The 22,571-nt window shown below is 36.7% G+C and overlaps 1 protein-coding gene across 4 annotated transcripts in view; it reads left to right on the forward strand.

Moving 5' to 3' along the window:
• Positions 1-22,571, forward strand: part of ARB2A (ARB2 cotranscriptional regulator A) — a 388,747-nt gene that overhangs the window by 244,720 nt on the left and 121,456 nt on the right. For 3 of the 4 annotated variants that reach the window (XM_081054484.1, XM_081054486.1, XM_081054487.1), the window contains 2 exons: positions 8,475-8,591; positions 16,160-16,244. In XM_081054484.1, the coding sequence (XP_080910610.1) occupies positions 8,475-8,591; positions 16,160-16,244 (202 nt within the window). Of the gene's footprint in view, positions 1-8,474; positions 8,592-16,159; positions 16,249-22,571 lie in introns of all 4 variants that reach the window. The other variant, XM_081054485.1, reaches the window with a different exon arrangement.

The following is a 22,571-nucleotide window of genomic DNA, read 5'->3' on the forward strand; positions in this document are numbered from 1 at the left end:
GTACATTGCTTTGAGGAGTATGGACATTTTAACTATATTAATTTTTCTTATCGATGAACATGGTATATGTTTCCATTTATTTGTATCTTTTTTAATTTCTCTCTTCAATGTCATAATTTTGTGAGTGCAGGTCTTTTACTTCTTTGGTTAAATGTATTCCTAAGTATTTTTTTTTTGATGCAATTGTAAATGGGATTGTTTTCTTAATTTTTCTTTCTGATAGTTCATTATTGGTGTATAAAATACAACCAATTCTGAATATTAATTTTGTATCCTGCTACTTTACTAAGTCCATTTATCAGTTCTAATAGTTTTTTGGTGGAATCGTTGGCGTTCTCTATATGTCATATCATGTCATCTGCAAATAATGACAGTTTTACTTCTTCCTTTCCCATTTTGATGCTTTTTATTTCTTCTCCTGTCTGATTGCTGTGGCTAGGACTTCCAGTTCTGTGTTGAATAAAAGTGGTGGAAGTAGGCAGGCATCCTTGTCTTTTTCCTTAAAGAGAATGCTTTTAGCTTTCCCCATTGAGTTTGATATTACTGTGCATCTGTCATATATGGCCTTTATTATGTTGAGATATGTTCTGACTATCCCCACTTTGCTGAGCATTTTTCTCATAAATGGATGCCAGATTTTGTCAAATGCTTTTTATGCATCTATTGATATGACCATGTGATTTTTATTTCTTTAATTGTATATGTGGTGTATCACGATAATTGATTTACAGATATTGAACCAACCTTGCATACCAAGAATGAATCCCACTTGACTGTGGTATATGATCTTTTTAATCTGTTGTTGAATTCGGTTTCCTAATATTTTGTTGAGTATTTTTGCATGTATGGTCATTAGGGATATTGGCCTATTGTTTTCAATGTTTTTGTAATGTCTTTGTCTGGTTTTGGAATGAGAGTGATGGTGGCCTCATAGAATGAGTTTCAGAACCTTCCTTTCTCTTGAATTTTTTGGAATAATATGAGAAGAATAGGTGTTAATTCTGTTCTGAATGTTTGGTAAAATTCACCTGTGAAGACATCTGGTCCAGGATTTTCGTTTGTTGGGAGCCTTTTGATTAATGATTCGATTTTGTTGGTAGTAATCGGTCTGTTTAGATTTTCTGTTTCTTCTTGATTTATCCTTGGAAGATTGTGTCCTTGTAGGAATTTATCCATTGCTTCCAGATTGTCCGATTCGTTGGTATATAGTTGCTCATAGTATTTTCTTAAAGTTTTTTGTATTTCAGTGGTTTCCATTGTCACTTCTCGTCTTTCATTTTTAATTTTATTCATCTAGGTCCTCTCTCTTTTTCTTGATGTGTCTAGTTAAAGGTTTATCCATTTTGTTTATCTTTTCAAAAAAAAAAAAACAGCTCTTGGTTTCATTGATTTATTGTATTGTTTTTAGGCCTCTATTTCATTTATTTCTACTCTGGTCTTTATTATTTCCTTTCTAGTACTCACTTTGGGCTTTGTTTGCTCTTCTTTTTCCAGTTCCCTTAGGTGTAAAGATAGACTATTTATTTGAGATTTTTTCTTGTTTCTTTTGGTAGGCCTGCATTGCTATGAATTTCCCTCAAGGACTGCTTTCATTGTGTCCCATAGATTTTGGGTCATTGTGTTTTCATTTTCCTTTGTTTCAAGATATCTTTTGATTTCTTCCTTGATCTCATTGTTGACCCATTCATTATTTAGTAGGATGTTATTTAGCCTCCATGTGTTTGCATTTTTTCAGTTTTATTTTCTTATAATTGATGCCTAATTTCATACTATTGTGGTCAGAGAAGACACTTGATATGATTTCAATCTTCATAAATTTATTGAGAATTGTTTTCTGTCCTAACATGTGATCTATCTTGGAAGACATTCCATGTGCACTTGAAAATAATGTATATTCTGCTGCTTTACGGTGAAATGCTCTAAAAATGTCATAAGTCCATTGGGTCTCGTGTGTCATTTAAGGCCGCTATTTCCATGTTGATTTTCTGTCTGAAAGGTTTGTCCAGTGGCGTGCGTCAGTGGCGTGTTAAAGTACCCTACTATGACTGTGTTACTGTTGATCTCTGCCTTACGTCTGTCAATATTTGCTTTATATATTTAGGTGCTCCTGTGCTGGTGCATAGGTGTTTACTAGGGTGATGCCCTCTTGTTGGATCAGTCCCTTTATTATTATGTAATGTCCTTCTTTGTCTCTTAGTATAGTCTTCATTTTAAAGTCTATTTTGTCCGACATAGGTTTTGCTATCCCAGCCTTTTTCTCATTTCCATTTGTGTGAAATATTTTTTTCTATCTCTTTACTTCCAGTCTACATGTGTCTTTCGATCTGAGGTGGGTCTGTTGTACACAGCATTTGCATGGGTCTTGTTTTCTTATCCATTCAGCTGCCTTATGTCTTTTTATTGGAAAATTTAAACTGTTTACATTTAAAGTGATTATTGATAGGCAATGACATAGTTAATGCCATTTTATTCATATTTTTTATCTTTGTTTTCGTCTGCTTAAATAAGTCCTTTAACATTTTTTTGTAGTACTGCTTCGTGGTAATGAATTCCTTTAGCTTTTTCTTATCTCGGAAACTCTTTATTTCTCCTTCAATTTTCAGTGATAGCCTTGCTGCATAGAGTAGTCTTGGTTGTAGGCCCTTATTTGCATCACTTTGAACATTTCCTGCCACTCCATTCTGGCTGGCCTGCAACATTTAGGTTGAGAAATCAACTGACAGTTTTATGGGAGCTCCCTTGTAAGTAACTAGTTGTCTTTCTCTTACTACTTTTAGGATTCTCCATTTGTCTTTAACCTTTGCCATTCTGATCACAATATGTCTTGGTGTCAGCTTATTTGGGTTCATCTTGTTTGGGGCTCTCTGCACTTCCTGGGCTTCTATGTCTATTTCCTTCACCAGGTTAGGGAAGTTTTCAGTTATTATTTTTTCAAATGGGTTCTTGATCTTTTGCTCCCTCTCTTCTTCTGGTATTCCAACGATGTGAATGTTGTTACGCTTCATGTTGTTCCAAAGGTCCCTTAAACTATCTTCATTTTATTATTATTGCCATTATTATTATTATATTATTATTATTCTTTTGTTGTTGTTCCGATTTGATGTGTTCTGCTACCTTATCTTATAAATCACTGATTCGATCCTCTTCTGTATCTAATCTGCTATTGATTCCTCCTGGTGTATTCTTAATTTTAATTATTGTATTCTTTATTTCTGACTGGTTCTTTTTTATGGTCTCTCTATCCTTCTTTGTGCCTATTATTTCTTTGTTGAAATTCTCACTAAGTTCCTTAAGCATTCATATAATCAGTGTTTTTAATTCTATCCCTGGTAGGCTGGTTGCCTCAGTTTCATTTAGTTCTATTTCTGGATGTTTGTCCTTTTATTTGGGACATGTTTATTTGTTTCATCATTCTGGCTGCCTGTTTATGTATTAGGTAGATCTCCTATGTCTCTTGCTTGGTGGCCCTATTTAGTACCATGTTTCCCTGAAAATAAGACCTAGCCGGACAATCAGCTGTAATGTGTCTTTTGGAGCAAAAATTAATATAAGACCTGGTCTAATTTTACTATAATATGGGACTGGGTCTTATATTAATTTTTGCTCCAAAAGACACATTAGAGCTGATTGTCTGACCATGTCTTATTTTCGGGGAAACGAGGTCAGTGTCTTATGTGGTCCAGTGGCTCAGTCTCCCTGAACACCTGTGTGTGTGTTCCAGAAGTGTCCCTTGTATGTGTTGTATATATTCTCCTATTGTAGTTCAGCCTTGAATGCTTTTGACGTGTCAGTGGATGGGATTGATTTCCAGGCTGATTGACTGAGGTTTGGCTATGCCTACAATGTATGAGCTGCTGTGTGGTGTAGTGACCCCTCAGAGGAAGATCCTCCCCCATGAGCTCTTGTGCCTGTTGAGACCACCCATTGGGTGTGCCACTTGTGGAGCTAGGCAGATAGTCCTCTGTTGTGGTCTGAAGTTGGCCTCTGGATGTGTTGTTTCTGGTGTTTCTTGGAAGGGACTCTCATGCAGGCCAATATCAACCTTGCCTGTGACAAGCCTGGAACTACCTGTTAGGAGCTACAAAGGTATATGTTTTTGTTTACTGCCTGTGCTGGACCTAGAGGCATATGGGGGTGGCCTCGCTATGAACCAATGCCTTTGCCACCAGTATTGGGCCTGGCACAGCTTAGCAAAAGGCCCAGAGCCCCCTAGACCTATTTCCACCTGCCGGCTGCCCATAACGTTCAGCCATTGAAAGAGTATCCTTAGGTTCATGGGCTGGTTGAGCTGATGTTGAGGTGCCTCTGGCGATGCCGTAGCTTGCTGGTCGGGGTGCCAGGGAGTCATGAGACACTGCGGTGGTTCTTACAAGGTTAATACAGATTCAATACTTGTGCCAGTGCTTGGCCTGTGACCACTTTGCAGAAAGCACTGAACACCACAGCCAGCCACCACTCTCCTCAGGCCCACAGCTCCCTGAGAACCACCCAGGAGAGGCTGCAGCTCAAGTTATGGCTCACTGCCCACCACCAAAAGTTCCCTGGGCAGCTGCAGGCCATCTGCTGCTCTAAAAGGCTTCTGCAGTTTGTAGGGCAGGACAGGCCTTCCAGGAGCCAGGAGACCCCTGGGCAATGCAGTACTAGCTTTCATGTGCAGGGACCAAGAGCATCACCAAGGTGGTGTACACACACACTGATTTTACCAGACCAATGTGGTTTCAGATTTGGCCCTTTGAGGACTGTTAAACATAAAAAACATGGCATCCTCCTGTAGACTACATGTGAGGCAGATTTTACACAGAAAATGGCTGTTGTCCCGCCAGCCCTATCCCTAAGCCACACAACTCAGTCTTTTCCGGTATGTCTCTGGGCGACTCTGAGTTTCTACCTCTTCACTGGAAACCAGATGAGTGTTTGCAAGCGAGTGAGTATGTGTGCAGGCCTTTTAAGAGGGCATCTGGGTTTCCAGCCACCTTCCATCTCAGCAGGACAGGCAGACAGAGTCCTCGCTGATTTTCACTGCCAGATATTGTGGGAACTCCTCTTCCCAGCACAGGAACCCTGGGCGGGGGAACCAGGTGTGGTGCTGGGAACCCTCCCTCTTCTGCGGGGACCTGTGTCACCGAGGTGTCCCACCTGGTGCTCAACCACTATCTGTCAGTTTGGGGTCAGTCCGTTTCGTGTCTCCACCCTTCCTATTAGTCTTGATATGGCCTCTTTTTTATAGTTATAGGGGTTCTGTTCAGCTAGTCTTCAGATGATTCTTGAGGTTGATTTTTCTCTAATTTATTTGTAATTTTGGTGTAATTGGGAGGCAGTAGGCATAGTGTTTATCTAATTCGTCATGTTGGACCTTCTCTTCTGGACTATCAAATTCTTTTGTTGTTACTTTTATCTAATCTTGATAATGCCATTCTTTCTGTTTGAGAGATTAGAACAGGTGTTAAATTGATCTTAAGTGTAATTGTTTGAAGGGATCATTTAGCACATACTTCATAGTTCATTCAAGAATACAAGGAGACATTGAGATCACACGGTCCTTACCATTTTTAAAGACTAAGGTCCCTTTGATAATCTAATGAAAGTTAAGGATCCTCTTCCAGAAAAATATTTATATCATATACAAACAGAAGTTTGCAAGGAATTTCAAAGGTGTTCATATCCATGGATCTTAATAAAACCCACATCCCCATCATAGATTGACATATAGTAAGACTTTGATGATAGTAAGCCTTCCTCCCTTTCAGATCTCTGGGTCTTCCTGACTATTATGTCCTTTCATTATAGACTTATTACAGAAGTTGTTTTCCTACCCAGCTTAGCTTCCACCCATTCCTTGCTTTAGCTCTATTCCATCTGAAGTCTCTCTCTTAAACAATCTTGACTCCTATGTCCAGCCTACTCCTCCCGTGGCCATTCTCCACACTTTTCATCAGTGCTCATTCCCAGTAGAGGCAGTAAGAGAAGAAAAAGAGGCTATGACCCAGGCTAACAAATGTAAGAAGCAGGCTTTGGGCAGAAATGGCAGTTGCAGGTAGTTCCAGTACTGCCAGATTAGGTTGCAGCAAGGCTGAAACAGAGGTACATGGTCTGAAAAACTAAACTCTTAAGATTTTTCACCCATTTACAATTCTAATTCTAAACAAATATTTGAAATGCTTTGTTCCTGGGTTCATTTGTAAACAGCTCTTCATTTAGATCCTCTGTAATGTGTCCATCCTCCACCTCTAACAATATTAAAAGGGAGTTTAAAGCTGCAAAGTACTATCACAGTGTAAGGGAGTATCATGCTGGATTGTAATGTGATTTGATGTGACATGAAGAGAAATTGCACATCATCACAATCACTGTGTGAAATGTCACCCAGATGGACAAACAGACCATGATTTTTTATCTCCGATAAATATCAATTAAACATTTTTCCAGGTTTGTAGAATTTTAATCCCCAGATTTTCATCTTCCACACTAAATCTTTGGCCTATTCAACACTTAATTTCATATTATTTCACAAACGGCCCTCAATATTTAGTGTGTTGCGGCACCACCACCTGAAATAAGTCGGCATATGTTAACAACAACCACAATAAAATCTAGAGCATAAGTGGAGATATAGTCTTAGAATACTAGAAGAGTATATCTTGTAATTTCAGCAACACCCTAAATCTCTAAAAGTATTACTGTTTAGAAAAAAAAAGTAAGGAAATATAAGTTCTTCATGAGCCAAGCAGAGTCACTATTGTGGAATTTTGCATTTTATTATGTAATGTTGGTTTAAATTTTTATATTCTAGTGCCAACATGATCCAATGAGAATCTATTTTTTTAAATAAAGTCTACAAGAAGGTAGCAAACTGCTTAATCATAAATGTGAATTATTTAAAAGTATTATTGGTATTGCAAGGTGAATTTTTGCAGTAATATTATGATGTTGATAACCAACATTGATTTTAAGAATTCCACATGATATAAGCAGAAAACACAAGGCATAAAGATTTAAGGTGCAGAAATGCTGCTGACGCAGTATTAACAGTGAATTAGATTCCTATTAGGTAGTGTTCAGTGAGAGGGGATGTGCATATTCAGGGTTTAAAGAAATTGAAAAGGGAGAGAGACATTTTTAATTCAGAATGCTGCCAAAAGGCATCATTTGGTATCAGAAGCATGGCTTCCAGTGTTCTCTGTATGAGCTTTCATCACCATTAAGAATTTTCCCATTTTTTAAATGCAGTAATATATTTTTGATGTATAATTCACATAGAAATTAATAGCAAGTGATAGAGAAATTGATCTGTTTTAGAAGGAGAAAAAACATTTGATGCAAGGAAATAGAACATGGCTATGAAATTCAAGGCTATCACTTATTGTATTTTAACTATATTTTTTATTAAATTTTGTTACTTTTTTATGTCAAATTAGGGTCACTAGTGTTAGTAGATTAAAACCTTTTATGATTCTTTTAATCTAGAACTATTATTTTTGGGTTTTTTTTTGTTTTTTATCTTGTAAACCCCTGATGAGTTCTTCAGTTTCTTCAAGTCAAATAGCTCTTTTTCGAATTTTAGAAACAATTAATTTTCTGTAAATAACATTCTATAGAAAGAAGTTAAAGTGAATAGTTTGTTGACATAAAGAAATATATTAGAAAGCAAATGTAGTATTGATAGACGTTAAAGAGAAAGATCTTTGTGGACATTTCAAACACCAAGAGATTACAAGGTGAAGAGCAGGCTAGTTAAATAGAAGCCAAAGCAAGATATCTTTCCTTATGTGTCATCTACTGAAAATTTACTAGAAGTTAGTCCTAAGTAGCTAACAGTGAACTCTGGGTACTAACTTCCCTAAGGCACTGAAATAGGAAGTGTAGAAGAAACTTGTAAAAGAAACCCTCAGGGATTCCTCCTTTTTTTCGGTGATCCCTTTAATCCTTGAATTGTCAAACCACATGGAAAAATAATAGAGCTGCATAGTTCTAAGACTTAAGTGGTACCGTCTTTCCCCAAAAATAAGACCTAGCCGGATAATCAGCTCTACTACGTCTTTTGGAGCAAAAATTAATATAAGACCCAGTCCTATTTTACTATAATATAAGACCAGGTCTTTATAATATAATAAATAATATAATATAATATAATATAATATAATATAATATAATACCGGGAATAATATGATATGAAATATAATACCGGGTCTTATATTAATTTTTGCTCCAAAAGACGCATTAGAGCTCATTGTCCGGCTAGGTCTTATTTTCGGGAAACGTGGTATTATCTTTTTCAAAGAAAATATTAGGTCTTCTCACATCTTTGGACAAGAATAGGGCATGTGTTCAGTGTGTAGAAAAGAATGATTTTGAACAAGAGATGCATATTGCCTTTTCATTTTTAATATCATATTATTATCTGTGACTAAGTAGGCTGCACCTAGTAGGGAAAAAAATTATAGCCGATATTTTATTTTCTCTCTTTTTTAAAACAGATGATTCAACGAGAAGCAGATGTAAAAAGTAAGGTAACTGCTGTGGCGTTGACAGACTCTGTTCACAATGTGTGGCATCAAGAAGCTGGCAAAACGATTCGAGAATGGATGAGAGAGGTAAGACTGGATTTTTTCAGTGCTGAGATGAATGAGTGTGAGCCTTTATATCTTGAGCCCCCACCAACTTATATCACCTCCCACCCTCAAGCTTCCTTTCTGCAGGCAGAACATTTTGAGGGAATAGAAAAAAACTAGACATATTTGAAATAATAATAGAAAGCCCTTCTGAAGAACAAATACTTCTTTGAAAGCTCTCTTCCCTTTTTTTGACTGTCTATAGAATATTATGTATGCATACAATATACAGTAGGAACTATAGCTGAAGAAGGTCATGATCAGTTAGAAGATTATTATTCCCTGACGTTTTTTTTCACCAGCTATTTAGTATTGATGCTGCTTAATTACAAGAAAGAAGCTTAGTGTACACTGGGTCTCATTCTTTCTTGAAAGGCGGTCAGTATGTGCCACTTTTAAATGGGTTGGCTCACTACAGCCAGCAGGCGGAGAAGAAATAAAAAGCTGAAATAGGAGTTTATTGCCAGACCCTTGAGCTATGGGCTGGTCATGGTCCAGCCTCAGGCTAAGAACACTTCTTTTCACACTTTCTAAGGGCTAGTGAACCTGAAAACTAACAAGGACTTAGTGATCATGCTCCCATTTTTCAAAAAAAACTTTCAGCCCATTGTTTCTGTTATTCCTAGTACAGATATACAGCTGACATTTTTATTTGTAGTTACCTTTCTGATATTATAAGCAATTGATATCATACACGTCAAACTATAGCAATTGTTTAGTCACATCATATATTTATGTGAGTGAGTTGGTTGACCTTCCTGATTTTCTTCCAATTTTTGATAATAGAATATTCAGCTGGCCTCTCGTTATACATATGGCAGGTAACTTCTACCAGCCGTCCTGGTACCCTGCAAGGAACAGAGAATTAACGTTTGAAGAGAATTTTTAATAAATAGGACTAGGCTATATAATACCATAATGGTATTATCATAATACCCCATCCGTTTTCACTGTTGTTATTCTCCATTTGAAAAAGTACTTTCATCATGCAAAAGTCCAAAATAGTTCTACTCCATTCCTCATAATACTGTAAACATATAGAGGTGGGTTTTTAATCTATTCTAACACCCAGGTGATTTTTGACCACATTACTTTTCATATTTCTTCTTTTCCAATGTACCTACATCATTAATTGTATTTTCCAAGGGCCTAAACGTTTTCAAGAGAAACTGTATATTTCATACCTATATTTTTTTATGCTACTTAGCTGTCCAAATGCATACATAGTCAGCTAGCAGCATTATATTAATAGTAAGGGTAATAAATGAGCTGTTAGTACCTTTTTTTCTCTACACATAACCAATATGTAATTTAGTACTTATCTCAAACTAGAAACATCCCTGTTCATCATTTTTAATTGGAAAATTTTTGTGTCTCATTCCAGGTGACAAATATAACAAAATTTTTTTAGGTTTACTTTTTAAAGTATTTCTAAAATTAGATTAGGTGTCCCATTCAAATATCAGAATATATTCTATGCATTTTTTCATCTGAGTGAAATAAGCAGTAGTTGAATTCATCTTGATTTTATCAAAGCTGTCATTGATTTCTATGCCAGCATAGCTTTTATTTAAAAAATTTCAATTTTATAAAATTTTATAATGACCTAGCTCTTCAAGAGTTCTTTCAACTTTCTCAATTATGCCTGTGGTGTGAAGAGTCTTGTATTATGACATACTAAAATTTAAACCCCAGCTCAGTCACCTACCTAGTTGTGTAGTCTTAGGCAAGTTATTTAATCTCTTTGAGATTCAGTTTTGTCATCTATAAGACATACCTACCTTGCAAACATGGTTAGGAAATAACCTGTACAAAGAAATAACACAGTTGTTGGTATTTTAAAGAAGTTCAGTAAATCAAAGCTATTATTGTTTTTACTATCTCACCACCAAATAATATAAAACATATGAACTGTGTTTTCCTTTTGTTCTATGAATGATTTTCATATTCAAAATATCTTACAAAAGGGAAGTCATTCAGAACAAGGAGTTAGGAGACCTGAGTTTTCGTAATGATTCTGACTTAGTCAGTCACTAGGTAAAATCAATAATTAAGGACCTAGCATAATAATTAAGGACCTAGTAGTACCAGCTACTGTGCTAAGCCTTACAGTCTTGGGAAATCCACTTCGTCTTTTTCTGGGCGTTTTAATAATTGTGAATTATACATAATAATTCCTCTTCTGTCTACTTCATGAACTATTGTTAGAATCAAAGGTGATGACCAAGAAGAAAACACCTTGAAAAGCAAGTGGTACTATATAAAGAAAAGAAATGTGTTATAGAAAACACTATAATATATCAGAAATAAAAATTATTGGATCATAGTTCATAGAGATTTGAGCATTATTCCTGATCAAAGCTCTTCTCTAAAACAAGAGCAAACTGGGAAACTATGGAAGTCTATGCCAGATGTCCTTGTAAGAACTCACCTAGTTACCAAAGCTGGCTGTTTTGTTCTTCATTTCTTTTATTGAGTTCTTAATCTCCAGAAATTCTATTTGGTTCTTTTTTTAAAAATTTTAATCTCTTTGGTAAAATGTTCATTTTGTTCTTTGATTGTGTTTCTGAGTTCATTAAATTGCCTTTCTGTTTTCTTGCATCTTGTTGAGTTTTTTTAAGAACTGTTATCTTGAATTCTCTGTCATTTAACTCACGTATTTCCATGTCTTTAAATTCGCAATGTGATATATAGACAATGTATTACAGAATTGTACACCTGAAACCTATGTAACTTTACTAACAATTGTCACCCCAATAAATATTAATTTAAAAAAAAGAAAAGGAAAGAAAAGAACTCACCTAAATGTGTGTCCCGCTTGTTGAGAATTTATGTTGTTTGGCAAGATAAGAATCCATTGTTTTTCAGTACTCAAAATGAAACTCCATCCCCTCTCCTTTCAGCATTTTTAGTCTCTGTCCATTCTGCAAGACTCCTTGAAATAATGAAAGCAAACAAGCTTGGAGTCAGTAAATAGAAAGGGCTGTTGTCTTGAGCACTGTGTTGGGAGGAGTGGTAGCATAACTTCTGTGTCCCTCAGTGTCTCACTTCCATCTCACCTCCTACTCCAGCCTCATTTGGAATCAGCTCAAAACCTGAGATATTTTGCAAATATCCCTCCCAAGAAAAACACCTTAGCTAAACTTAAATGTTGTCCATAAAAACTGCAATCTAGTTATACATGAAACCTCAATACTTTTGGCCTCTTGATGATTGGCTCCATTATTTCACCAAACGTTGCTTTAAATTTGGAAATAGGACAGTGGTACAAATTGCCAAGTCATTCCTATTATAGTACAAATTAGTAAAGCTATTTTTTTGTGTTGTAAGTGTGTTTAATATGATAAAATTAATAATGTTAAGTATTTGTTTAGTATAAAAAGCTGATTTTTTAATTCTATAATTGGCATACAGAAAGAATGTTAAGTACTATATTCTTGTATTACTGGTATAATTGTAAAATAATTTCTTTTAAGAAAGAAGATCAAAGAGGGCTACTTTTGGCAATTACTCCAAGTGAAATCTATGCAAAGACCAGGCATACATACTAAGCCAGCCTCAGGAGGCAAGTTGAAAAGTGACCAAAGGCAGATCCTAGGAGGAACTTCTCACCCCAAGCTCCGGGCCTGTAAAGGCTGAGTGGGAGAGGATGAACCTGGAGGATATTATGCCAAGTGAAATAAGCCAGACCCAGAAAGGAAAAGACTCCATGGTCTCACTTATGTGTGGAATCCAAAGAAGTCAAATACATAAAAACAGAGAGTAGGACGGTGGCTACCAGTGGCAGGGAGGTGGGGTAAATGTGGAGATGCTGGTCAAAGACGACAACATTGCAGTTATGTAGGATGCCTAAGTCTAGAGATTTGATGGTACAACATCATGACTACTGAAAAATACCGGGTCAAACACTAGAAATTTGCTAAAACAATAGATTCTAGTTTTTCTCACCACACACACACACAAACGGTACGTATGTAAGAAGATATGTTAATTAGCTTGACTATAGTAATCATTTCATTATGTGTATATCATGTCATCATGCTATATTCTTTAAATGTATAGTTTTTATTTGAACAAAAATAGTTTGAAAAGGCTGAGTGGGCAAAGGTCCTTTCCTGACATACTCCTAGCTTCTGAAAGTCTCCAGCCAAGCAGATGTGTGGTTATCCATAACAGTCAGGGACCCATACCTATCACCATTCAGCTCTACATGTCAGTTCTGGCAACTCAGCCTGGTGAATCGTAGTTGTTCTTGTCTGAGGAGACAATACCTGCCATATTAACAATCCAGGTCTGAGGCATTGGTGATTTATAACTCAGGTAAATGAAATAAAAGTGAATGAAAACCTAAACTCAACCACGGCAACAAGCATCTCCAAATACCTTGCATAGAAATACCTACTAGCTACTTTCTCTTTAAACATAATATACAACGTTGTAATCTTTTATAAACAATTTTAATTTATTTTATATCTACACTGAAATCTTCTCAACCCTTGTTCAAATGTCAAAGAGACTCACTCAGCATTTTGACCTACAGGCACTTCTAATCTATAATAATAGTTCCCAAGCTTTTAGATTTCACAGAGAAGACAATTTACAACCATAAAAACCTATAAGGTAATAATTTCAGAGTAAAGACCTTTAAATTGAAAACACTTAACTTGAAGAAACACTAGAGTGCCTATTTTTCTCTTTTTCCTTCAGACCCAGAGAAACTAGTTTCACGATCTGCCCCAGCGTGCTGGCTCTGGTCAAGGGCACCTTTTGCTCGGCCTGTTGGTCGGGCCGAGGCTCAGGCTTGGCTCTGTTGGCACCTCTGTTCTAGCACGTCTTGTATTCTGGGGCACCTGAGAAGATTTCCAGGGGCTGGGAACACACTCCAGCATGTTTGGAGTTTAGGTAGGACTTTTTTCAAGGGCTGCCTCTGTCACCATCCAGGACACCTCACCAGTGTTCGTCTCAACTGAAGAACTCAGGTGGGGGAGAGGGCAAATTGGAGCATTGAGAAGAGGGATAGAAAAAGCATTAGAAGAACAGTGAAAGAGATTTGGTTACTAAACTATAGAAATACATCTCAGAATAGGGAGTTACATTTGATACAATGGAATTTCAGATCATTTGAATTAATGTAGAATGACTGTATGTCTTTCTCATATTTCTTTCTTTATATATATTTCCCAGGATATTTACATTATTTTATTTCATTATACTCTATGAAATGGAGTTTAGAGTATATGCTAAACATAGTTTTAGTTTGTTTTGCCTTTTTTTCTATATATTTTTCCTTGTAGGGTAAAAATGTCACATATGTATGCACGGACATGTATACACTCATCAAACTTATGGTTATCAAACCTTTACAATCCTACACAGGTACTTTGTCATTCCAGAGAACTTTTGGACATATTCACTTTAACTATAGGGTGTTTATTTTCTGTCCTATATATGTAACAGATTAAAGCCTAAACATGTGCCTAGATAAAAACTAAAATTTCAGAATCATAAAATATTAACTTATATTTTACTTTAAATGTTTAAGTTAAAGGTGACCTGGATAAAATCCATTCTGTTCAGCTTTTTAAAGTCAATGATAATGAGTTAGAAAATGATTAATCACCTGCACATTGTAATGTACCATCACTTTTATTAATACTAGAAATATCCTATAAGACATAGTTTTACATATGTGAACTGTAGGGGAACAGTATTAAGACTGACATATCACCTGGGTAATAGCTGACTTTCATCAGATTTGGAGGTACTACTAGGATAATAATTAAAATATATACCTAATCGCTGCCTGTCTGTCGATAGTGCTAATTGCTGTCATTGAAAAGACTGAATTGTTTAAGAAAGAGAGAAAAAAAAAAGTCATTCTTCATTGGAGCTATCTCCCTGTATCATTGGGAGCCTATTTTTAGTACCTATAGAAGTCATCCTTTTTTAATTTATTAGGGGTTGTGATAAATGATAAAACAAATCATCCATTTACGTATCTTGACACTGCTTTGGAGAATACTTATTCCTTACAAGCAAGTGTCACATTGTATATAAAAGCTGGCTAATTGTGTGCTAATCTTCTGCATTATCTAGAACTCTCTGATGTGGTATTCTATCAATAGTAATATTAATTTTACTTATTTCAAATGTATGAAATATCTTCTGAAACCTTATTTCTTTTATAATTTCTGCTCTCTTACATTGTATAATTTTGCATTCAGCTGCTAATTAAGATTAGGAGTTCAAGTTAGGAATACGTATCCACTTTAAACCGTCAAGCTTTTGTAATACATGAAAATACTAATATTTTATCCATTTTAAATGTATAAAGAGGGAAAGCATTTAAGAACATTACTAGATGTTGTGTTTGTTTTCATGGTTTTTTTCCACATAGTTCAATAGTTTCATTGATCTACTGTTTCTTACAAAAATCTGCCATGCTTTGTGAACTTCACTTTCTAATCTCATACAGCAACCCTTCCTTTATGTTATTCCTGCTCTCCCTGGTCCCAGAACAGTAGGGTTGCCTTGACAAATCTATTCAAAAGCCATTCCTCGGCCTTTATTGGTGGGGACTGGGGTCTTTGAAATTCTCTCCTCACTGCAACACAGCTGACATCTTCTTCCAGACAGAATGAATTAAGGAAATACAATAAGACACTTGATCTACCAGTCAAGGATCTTTCCACAGTGAGGACGGATTCCATGGTGCACAACCAGGGCAGCAAGCATCCAAAAATACACAATACATGGTTGTTTACCAGAATAGCAATCAGCGATTTTTCCAAAATGATTGATAGGATGATTTCTTTTAAAATAAAATCTGTCTGGAAATTCAGTGTGTGTGTGTGTGTGTGTGAAATTTTTTAAAAACCATGTATGAGGTTAATTACATGTTTAAGCCAGATTTCAAATACAGACTTAAAATATATAGAAAATGTATAGATTATCTGTATTTCATGTGTCTGTGTTGTAAATCATCATTAGCCTTGAAGTTGATCTTTGATATTGAAGGCTTTGTTTCCTCAGACACACAACAACAATTCACTAGACTATGTTTCTTCTGAACTATTTAACACAGCCTTCGTTGAATCAGGTTGAAGTAAAAATTAAAAGATGGTATAATTATATGGGCCATATTTCGAGGAGTAAGTGCAAAATTTATGTCTGCTAGTAGTATTACAAAGAATACAGTTTTAAAATGTAGCTTTTTTTCACATGTTCAAAATAATATTCATTTCCATTTAAAAGTAAAAAATGGACATCCTTTACAATTTCCCTAATTATAATCCTAGCCTTGTCTTAGAAATATATTGTATCATGGTAGGCAGAAGGTCACATGTCTTCTCAATATCAGCACAGATGATTTGCTAAATTGTTGAAGATAAAGTGACTTTTTACATAAAAAAATTTTTTATGGTGTATGGAAAATAAATTGACTACACTTCTGGTGGTTGATTTTATAGGATAAACTATTCTCTGCAGCCTAAATGTTGGGCTTGGCTTAAGTTATGTTTCAACAGAAAATTGTCTCTATTACATTGCAGAACTGTTGTAATTGGGTCTCAAGCTCAGAACCATTAGACACATCAGTGGAATCCATGCTGCCTGACTGTCCCCGAGTCTCAGCAGGTATGTGTTTGATGAGAGATATATGGAGGACTTTTTAAGGTGAAAAAATAATGCAAATGAAATGTGGAATTCTGTTTAGCAAATTGAACATGTTGTTCCGCCTTGAATGTTTGAATGAATTATTGGTAACATATGACAATGGTCTGATCTGAGTAGCGATTAGCCATCTCCTCTGAATGTTATATGGAGAAGTTTTGCCATTCAGAGGAGCTAGCTAATCACTCCGAACTTAGAGCTGCAGACATGTTTATGCATTTGAAGGAAATAATTTGGAGAACAGGTAAATACCAGGTACAGAACTAGTATGATAACTAAATTTCACTATCATTAATACCGAAACCAGAAATTTGTTAAGTAGCTGAAAATGCTTACCAACAAACTCAGTATAGATAGTAGGTGAAACAATTTGAGAGTAATATAGACAGTTGCTGTTGAAGCTTAGGGAGACAAGATGCACATAAATAAAAAGTTGACTCTAAGACAAGAACTGGATAGTCATACAGGATCTCGGAGTATTTGTCTTTGACTGTGTACCAACTCAGTGATACAACAGGCTGTCAAGTCTGGGAGTTCAGAAAAGAGAGATTGCTGTGTCCTGGAGACCTAAGAAAAGATATTCATGCAGAATATTTTAGCTGGAGTTTGTGTGTTAGGATTTGCATTGTAGAAAGAAGTGCAGAATGGCATTCTGGGCAAAAGAAGTAGCAATGTAAGTCATAAGGGCTGGAACAGATCTGAAGATGTTTGTGGGGAATTAAGGCAAGACTGGCCTGCCTATGGAAAGGAAAGAGGTGAAGGCACAAGCACCTCACCTGGGCCCCAGACAGTGAAGGATGGCATTGATTTCCAGCCTACGGATTTCGTACTTTTTCACTGATCTCCAGGTAAGAGGAAAGAGTGACATTTTCCATTGCTTTATGGTTTTGGCTTTCACAATTCCCAACCAATTTTGATGGTAAACACAAATTGAACAATGATATCTGATTATGGTGACAGAACAGAAACAGGCTTGCTTTGGCCATAGGTGCCAGAAAATGAGCAAAAGTTGTGAACATGATCTACTCCATATAACATTCAGAGGAGATAGCTAATCATTCCAAACTTAGAGTTGCAGACATGATTATGCGTTTGAAGGAAATAATTTGGAGAACAGTTTAAATACCAGGTGCAGAACTAGTATGATAACTAAAATTTACTATCATTAATACCGAAACTTGAACTGAGCTTCACTGTAATTATAGATAAACTTTTTTGGTCTGTCACAGGGTTCAATCAGAGACACAGACAATTAGAAGATATACATATATGTTTATATATGTTTATGTATATATCATACAATTGATTTTATTAGCAGTAGTTGCGTTATACAGTCGCGGCAAATACTTAATTGGTGAATACTGAATCATTACTCCTAGAGGAAATACGGAGTTAGATTTCTGCAAGCCTCTGGTCACAACATTTTCATCAACTGATCAATATATAACCATGTTTTATGAAGGTTTCTCTTTAAAGACACTTTATTTAGTATTTATTGTTGATTTACTAACAATGAACTTAACAGCCAACAGCACTGTAATTCATGCCTGAAGGAAGCTTACCTAACACATGTATTTGTTCCATAAAGCACATCAGTCTTCTTGTGCTTAGGAACACTAGACATCACTTCAGCACTATACTTGGGGGCCATGTCAAACATTGCAATCACCAGCAAAAGTACAGAAATGTGAAAAACATGGCAAAAATAATCTGCGAAAGGACGCTCATTTACAGCATGAGAAATGAAACAACAAGGCAAAGCATGGCCTTCTTTCACCTTAGAAATGTGCCTGTTGAGCAACTCAAATTTTTTATCCCTCTTTACAGATGCATGTCTGCAAATGACCACAAAACACCATGACTATTAATTTGGGGGTTACAAGTACATTTTAGTAAGTAGGTGAATTCACAAATATAAATTCCACAAATAGTGAAGAGTGACTATATATATAGTAAAGAATTTATTACAGGGATTTGACCAGAACTGGTTAAGTAGTCTCTGTAAGAATGTCAACTTTGCACCCGATGCTGGAACTTGAGTCTACAGAGCAGACGATTGTTAAGGGAAAATGGATGAAAAGTGGCAGAGAGCAAGAATGAGCTAGAACCCGTAGCATGAGCTGGAGCCCCTAAGGATGGAATTAATAAACCATGTCAGTTCTCGGTCTTCTGTCTTTGGTGGTGTGGGTGTCCCATAGAAGCCCTTCTAACCATGCACATACCTGGCCCAGAAGTTTCAGAAATACTGAAGGAGAATCCGGGGAAGGTGGAGTAGACACAGCCATAGCCACTGCTTCATGCCACCGTGTAAGCCAGCAGATAAACCAGAAGCTGTGTGAGCTAAAAATGGCTGCTGTGTCACTTTAACCCTCCAAATTTTCCACAGAAATATCCTATAGGTACCATTCTAACCATAAACATGCAGTTTCAAAAGAAATTCTGGGAAATGTGGTTCAACCTAGTCTAACTGACACATTACAGATCCTTCATAGTCCACCCCTTGTCAACCTGGCACTTGTTTACATTTCCTTACTCCAGACTTAATCTCCAAACAAAGTCATGTTTTCACCTAACATGATACAACTATCCCATATACAACCAAAACTACACTAACCCTTTCCCGAGAAGCGGATACAAAGCCTTTTTATTATCCTTGACTGATGTTCATTCTTCTGACCTTTGGTAATTTTTAATTTAAATATTAAGAGATAAAGCAAATTGCTAGTGCCACATCTTACATGAAATGATAAGGGAATAAGAGAGGAGAAGAAAATAAAATTATTTAGTCTACATATATTCATATCAAAATAAGGAAGAAATCCTCATTAACTACTTCATTCCTCATTTTCGCAAGTTGTCGTGAAGTTGTTTGCTGGTATTTATAACTACCTTCATTCTACATTCCCGTTGCTCTCAGCAAGCACTTCAGCTGGTTATGGTTCCTTGCATTGTCGAATGACCCCATACCTTCATTCCTAGGCCTTTATCGATCCTGCCTGAGTTTGATTGTTGATCTATTGACATTAATCACAGGGAGTACCGACAGGTGTCCTAGAGGATTTCCTGCATTGTAGACATGCTCCTTTTTACCCCTTTTGTGGAGGAGCAACTCATTCCCCTAGTAACCAGGATCAGTCACCCCAGCCAACATAGTAACTCTGTTTCTTGTTAATTTAGTGGTATAAAAAGCCCAAAGTGGCAAGATGGCAGTCTCAGCTTCCAATGGAATGGGATCATTGTTTCACCAGAAAGAAGCATTCCTTCATGGAACTAAGACCTTTAGACCAATAGAGCTTTGTCATGGGGATGGGAAGCAACAGTTTTGCTAATAGGTCACTGAGGATAATAAGTCCCTTCTCCACCCCTTCATTCCCAGATCTGGGAGAAATAGGACAGTATAGTAAATGCTGGTTTAGAGCAAATAGCACCTCCTGGAGGACATTGTCTCAGCCTCACAAGTTGTTATCGGGCAACATCACTGAGTCTTCAGAAAGTTATTCCACCATTCTATCAAGCCTGCTGCTTAATGATGGTGGGGAACATGGTAAGACCAGTGAATGCTGACAGACCTTAGGCTCTTTCCTGTCCTCTCACTTATTCTCGCTGATGGAAGCCAGCTGCCATGTTTTGAGCTGCTCTGCGGAGAGTCCCCTGTGTCAAAGATTGGGTCTCTTAAGAGCCTCCACTGAGGACCTGAGACCTGCCAACAGCCACATGAGTGACCTTGGAAGAGGATCCTGTCCCACTTGAGCCTTGAGATGACTGCAGCCCTTGACGGTGGCCTTGTGAGAGACCCTGATCCAATTATCCAGCCAAGGCATGCTCAGTTTCCTAACCCACAGCAACTGGGAGTGATAAATGTGTATTGTTTTAAGCTGCCAAGTTTTGCAGTGATTTGTTCCACAGCAGTAGGTAATGCAACAGACTTAAACTTCAGCTCTGGTGGTCGCTCAAGCCTAAAAGGAAACAACTTTAACTGTTTTTGAGACTAAAGCCTTATAAGACTCATCTTTCCTGTGATACCTTAGGGTTTAAGAGCAACACTTTCTAAAAAGACACCAAAAAGTTCATTGAAGACAGTTCATTTCTGTACTTGCTCCCCTGCTGCCTCATTAGATTTTGCATACAATTTATCAGACAAGATACTAAGTTTCTTATTTATCACGCTCATTTGACTTTACATTAAGTCATCTTCATTATTCAGCTCTTCTCTGACCAAATTTTTCTTAGGACAGAACGTGCTACTCTCTGTAACCTCCTATTCCCTGTGGGTTTTTATTACAACAAATTTGGCTCAAATCAGGAAGAGATTTCATGTACACTCCCCAGCATATTTCTCAAATATTTATTGAGCACTTACTGTGTTCCAGGCTCTATTCTAGAAGCTGGGGACTTAGTGAACAATAGCTTATCATTACTATCTCTTTTTTTCCCCAGAAAATTAAAAAAAAAAGAAAAGCTGTTTCCTGGCCCTCTACTATTGGGTAGGTCCTCCTTTTGAAGCTGGTAGCATCAGCGTTAGGTTGCAGCAGATGAGAAAAGAGTTAGGGTCAGCATCCTTAGCATTTTCCATACCTACTTACAATACGTGAATGACTTTCAATCAAAATGAGTGCTTTCTCTCAAAGAGTCCTTAAAAAATGTTAACAAGGGGTATGACATGATCAAAATGGGATTTTTAAAGAAGATTAATTTAATAAATGGGTAAAAGAGAAGCAAGAAGCCCGAGACAGTATACTCAGCCAGCTGTGATGATAAAGCAAGTGTATGAGGTTTATGGTGTGAAGAGTGGCGGTGGCAATGGGAACAGAGAGGATAGGAGAGCTAAACAAATATAACTGAGGAAGACTGTGCACTCCTTGGTGATAAATATTGGATGCTAAGGCAAAGGGAGGGGACAGCAATAGGCTCCAATGAAAGGTAATTGGGATGATGAAAAAGTCATTACCAAAGGTAGAGGGCAGCTGGAGGGGGAAGTCAGGAGAAAAGAGGATGAAATTTTTTTATGACCTACTTAATTGAAGTGATGGCAATTGAGGTAAAAGCAGGGAATTCAAACAGAAATAACCAAAGGTTGCTGCAGTACCTTGGAAACACTTAAAATCTCTGATCAGTAATCCTATTAGCTATAATTTAAAATGTTAATATTATTTGAGGATTTCAACATGTGTACTGACCACAAGTTAGTAATGGACATCCAGACTATGCATTCAAGTTAGTGAAGTCTTTTTTTCCAGTTTTGAAAATGATAGGTATGTTTTTCTTGTTGCAGTATGTTCTTATCTCTAGACTAGAAGTTGCTTGGTCATAGCAAAAACATTACCTATGAAATACATATTTAATACTGTATTTTTCCTTTATTACAAAATATGTTTTCCTTGACACAAAAATAGATCTATTGCTCATAATAGCTTCATTTTATGAATGTTACTTACCTATGAATATATATTTTAAAAACAGGTACAATAAAATGTTAAATTGTACTTAAAATATCACTGATAATTATTTTTCAGTACAGTCGTATTGTTTTTACTTTTGTTTTGAAAGCAAATGTAATTCTTGACAACTCCACACTTGTCAAGAGTGAGTAAGGCTGCACCTTATATTTAAAATGAAGTCTGATTTTTAAGTAGTTATGTAGTGAATGGTGGATATTTGAGGGATCTTGAGTATATGCCTGGTTCCACCATTTCTTTTTTTTATTGGGGAATATTGGAGAACAGCGTGTTTCTCCAGGGCCTGTCAGCTCTGAGTCATTGTCCTTCAATCTAGTGGTGGAGGGCACGGCTTAGCTCCAAGTCCAGTCGCAGTTTTCAGTCTTTAGTTGCAGGGAGGCAAAGCCCACCATCCCATGAGAGAATTGAACCCGCAATCTTGTTGTTGAGAGCTCGCACTCTAACCAACTGAGCCATCCAGCCGCCCTCTGACAGCTCTGCGGCAGCTCGTTGTCTTCAATCTAGTTGTGGAGGGCGCAGCTCACTGGCCCATGTGGGAATTGAACCAGCAACCCTGTTGTTCAGAACTCACACTCTAAGGAACTGAGCCACCCAGCCGTGCCCCCCATTTCTTTTTATTAATAGAGTTTCCTACTAGTAAAGTCAGCCAGCTGAAAACACTGTTATTCAGAGAATTATATAATAGGTTAATAGGATCTATGTTTATTGTACAGGCCACATTCTGATTGTTACAAAACGGGAACAGCAAATATCTGCCTCACTTATCTTGTAGAGATGTTATGCAGATAACTTTTTACTGTCTGGGGGGGATATTTTGAGTTCATCAGAAGGAAGG

The sequence above is a fragment of the Rhinolophus hipposideros genome (assembly GCF_964194185.1).
Source record: "Rhinolophus hipposideros genome assembly, chromosome: 7".
NCBI lineage: Eukaryota > Metazoa > Chordata > Mammalia > Chiroptera > Rhinolophidae > Rhinolophus > Rhinolophus hipposideros.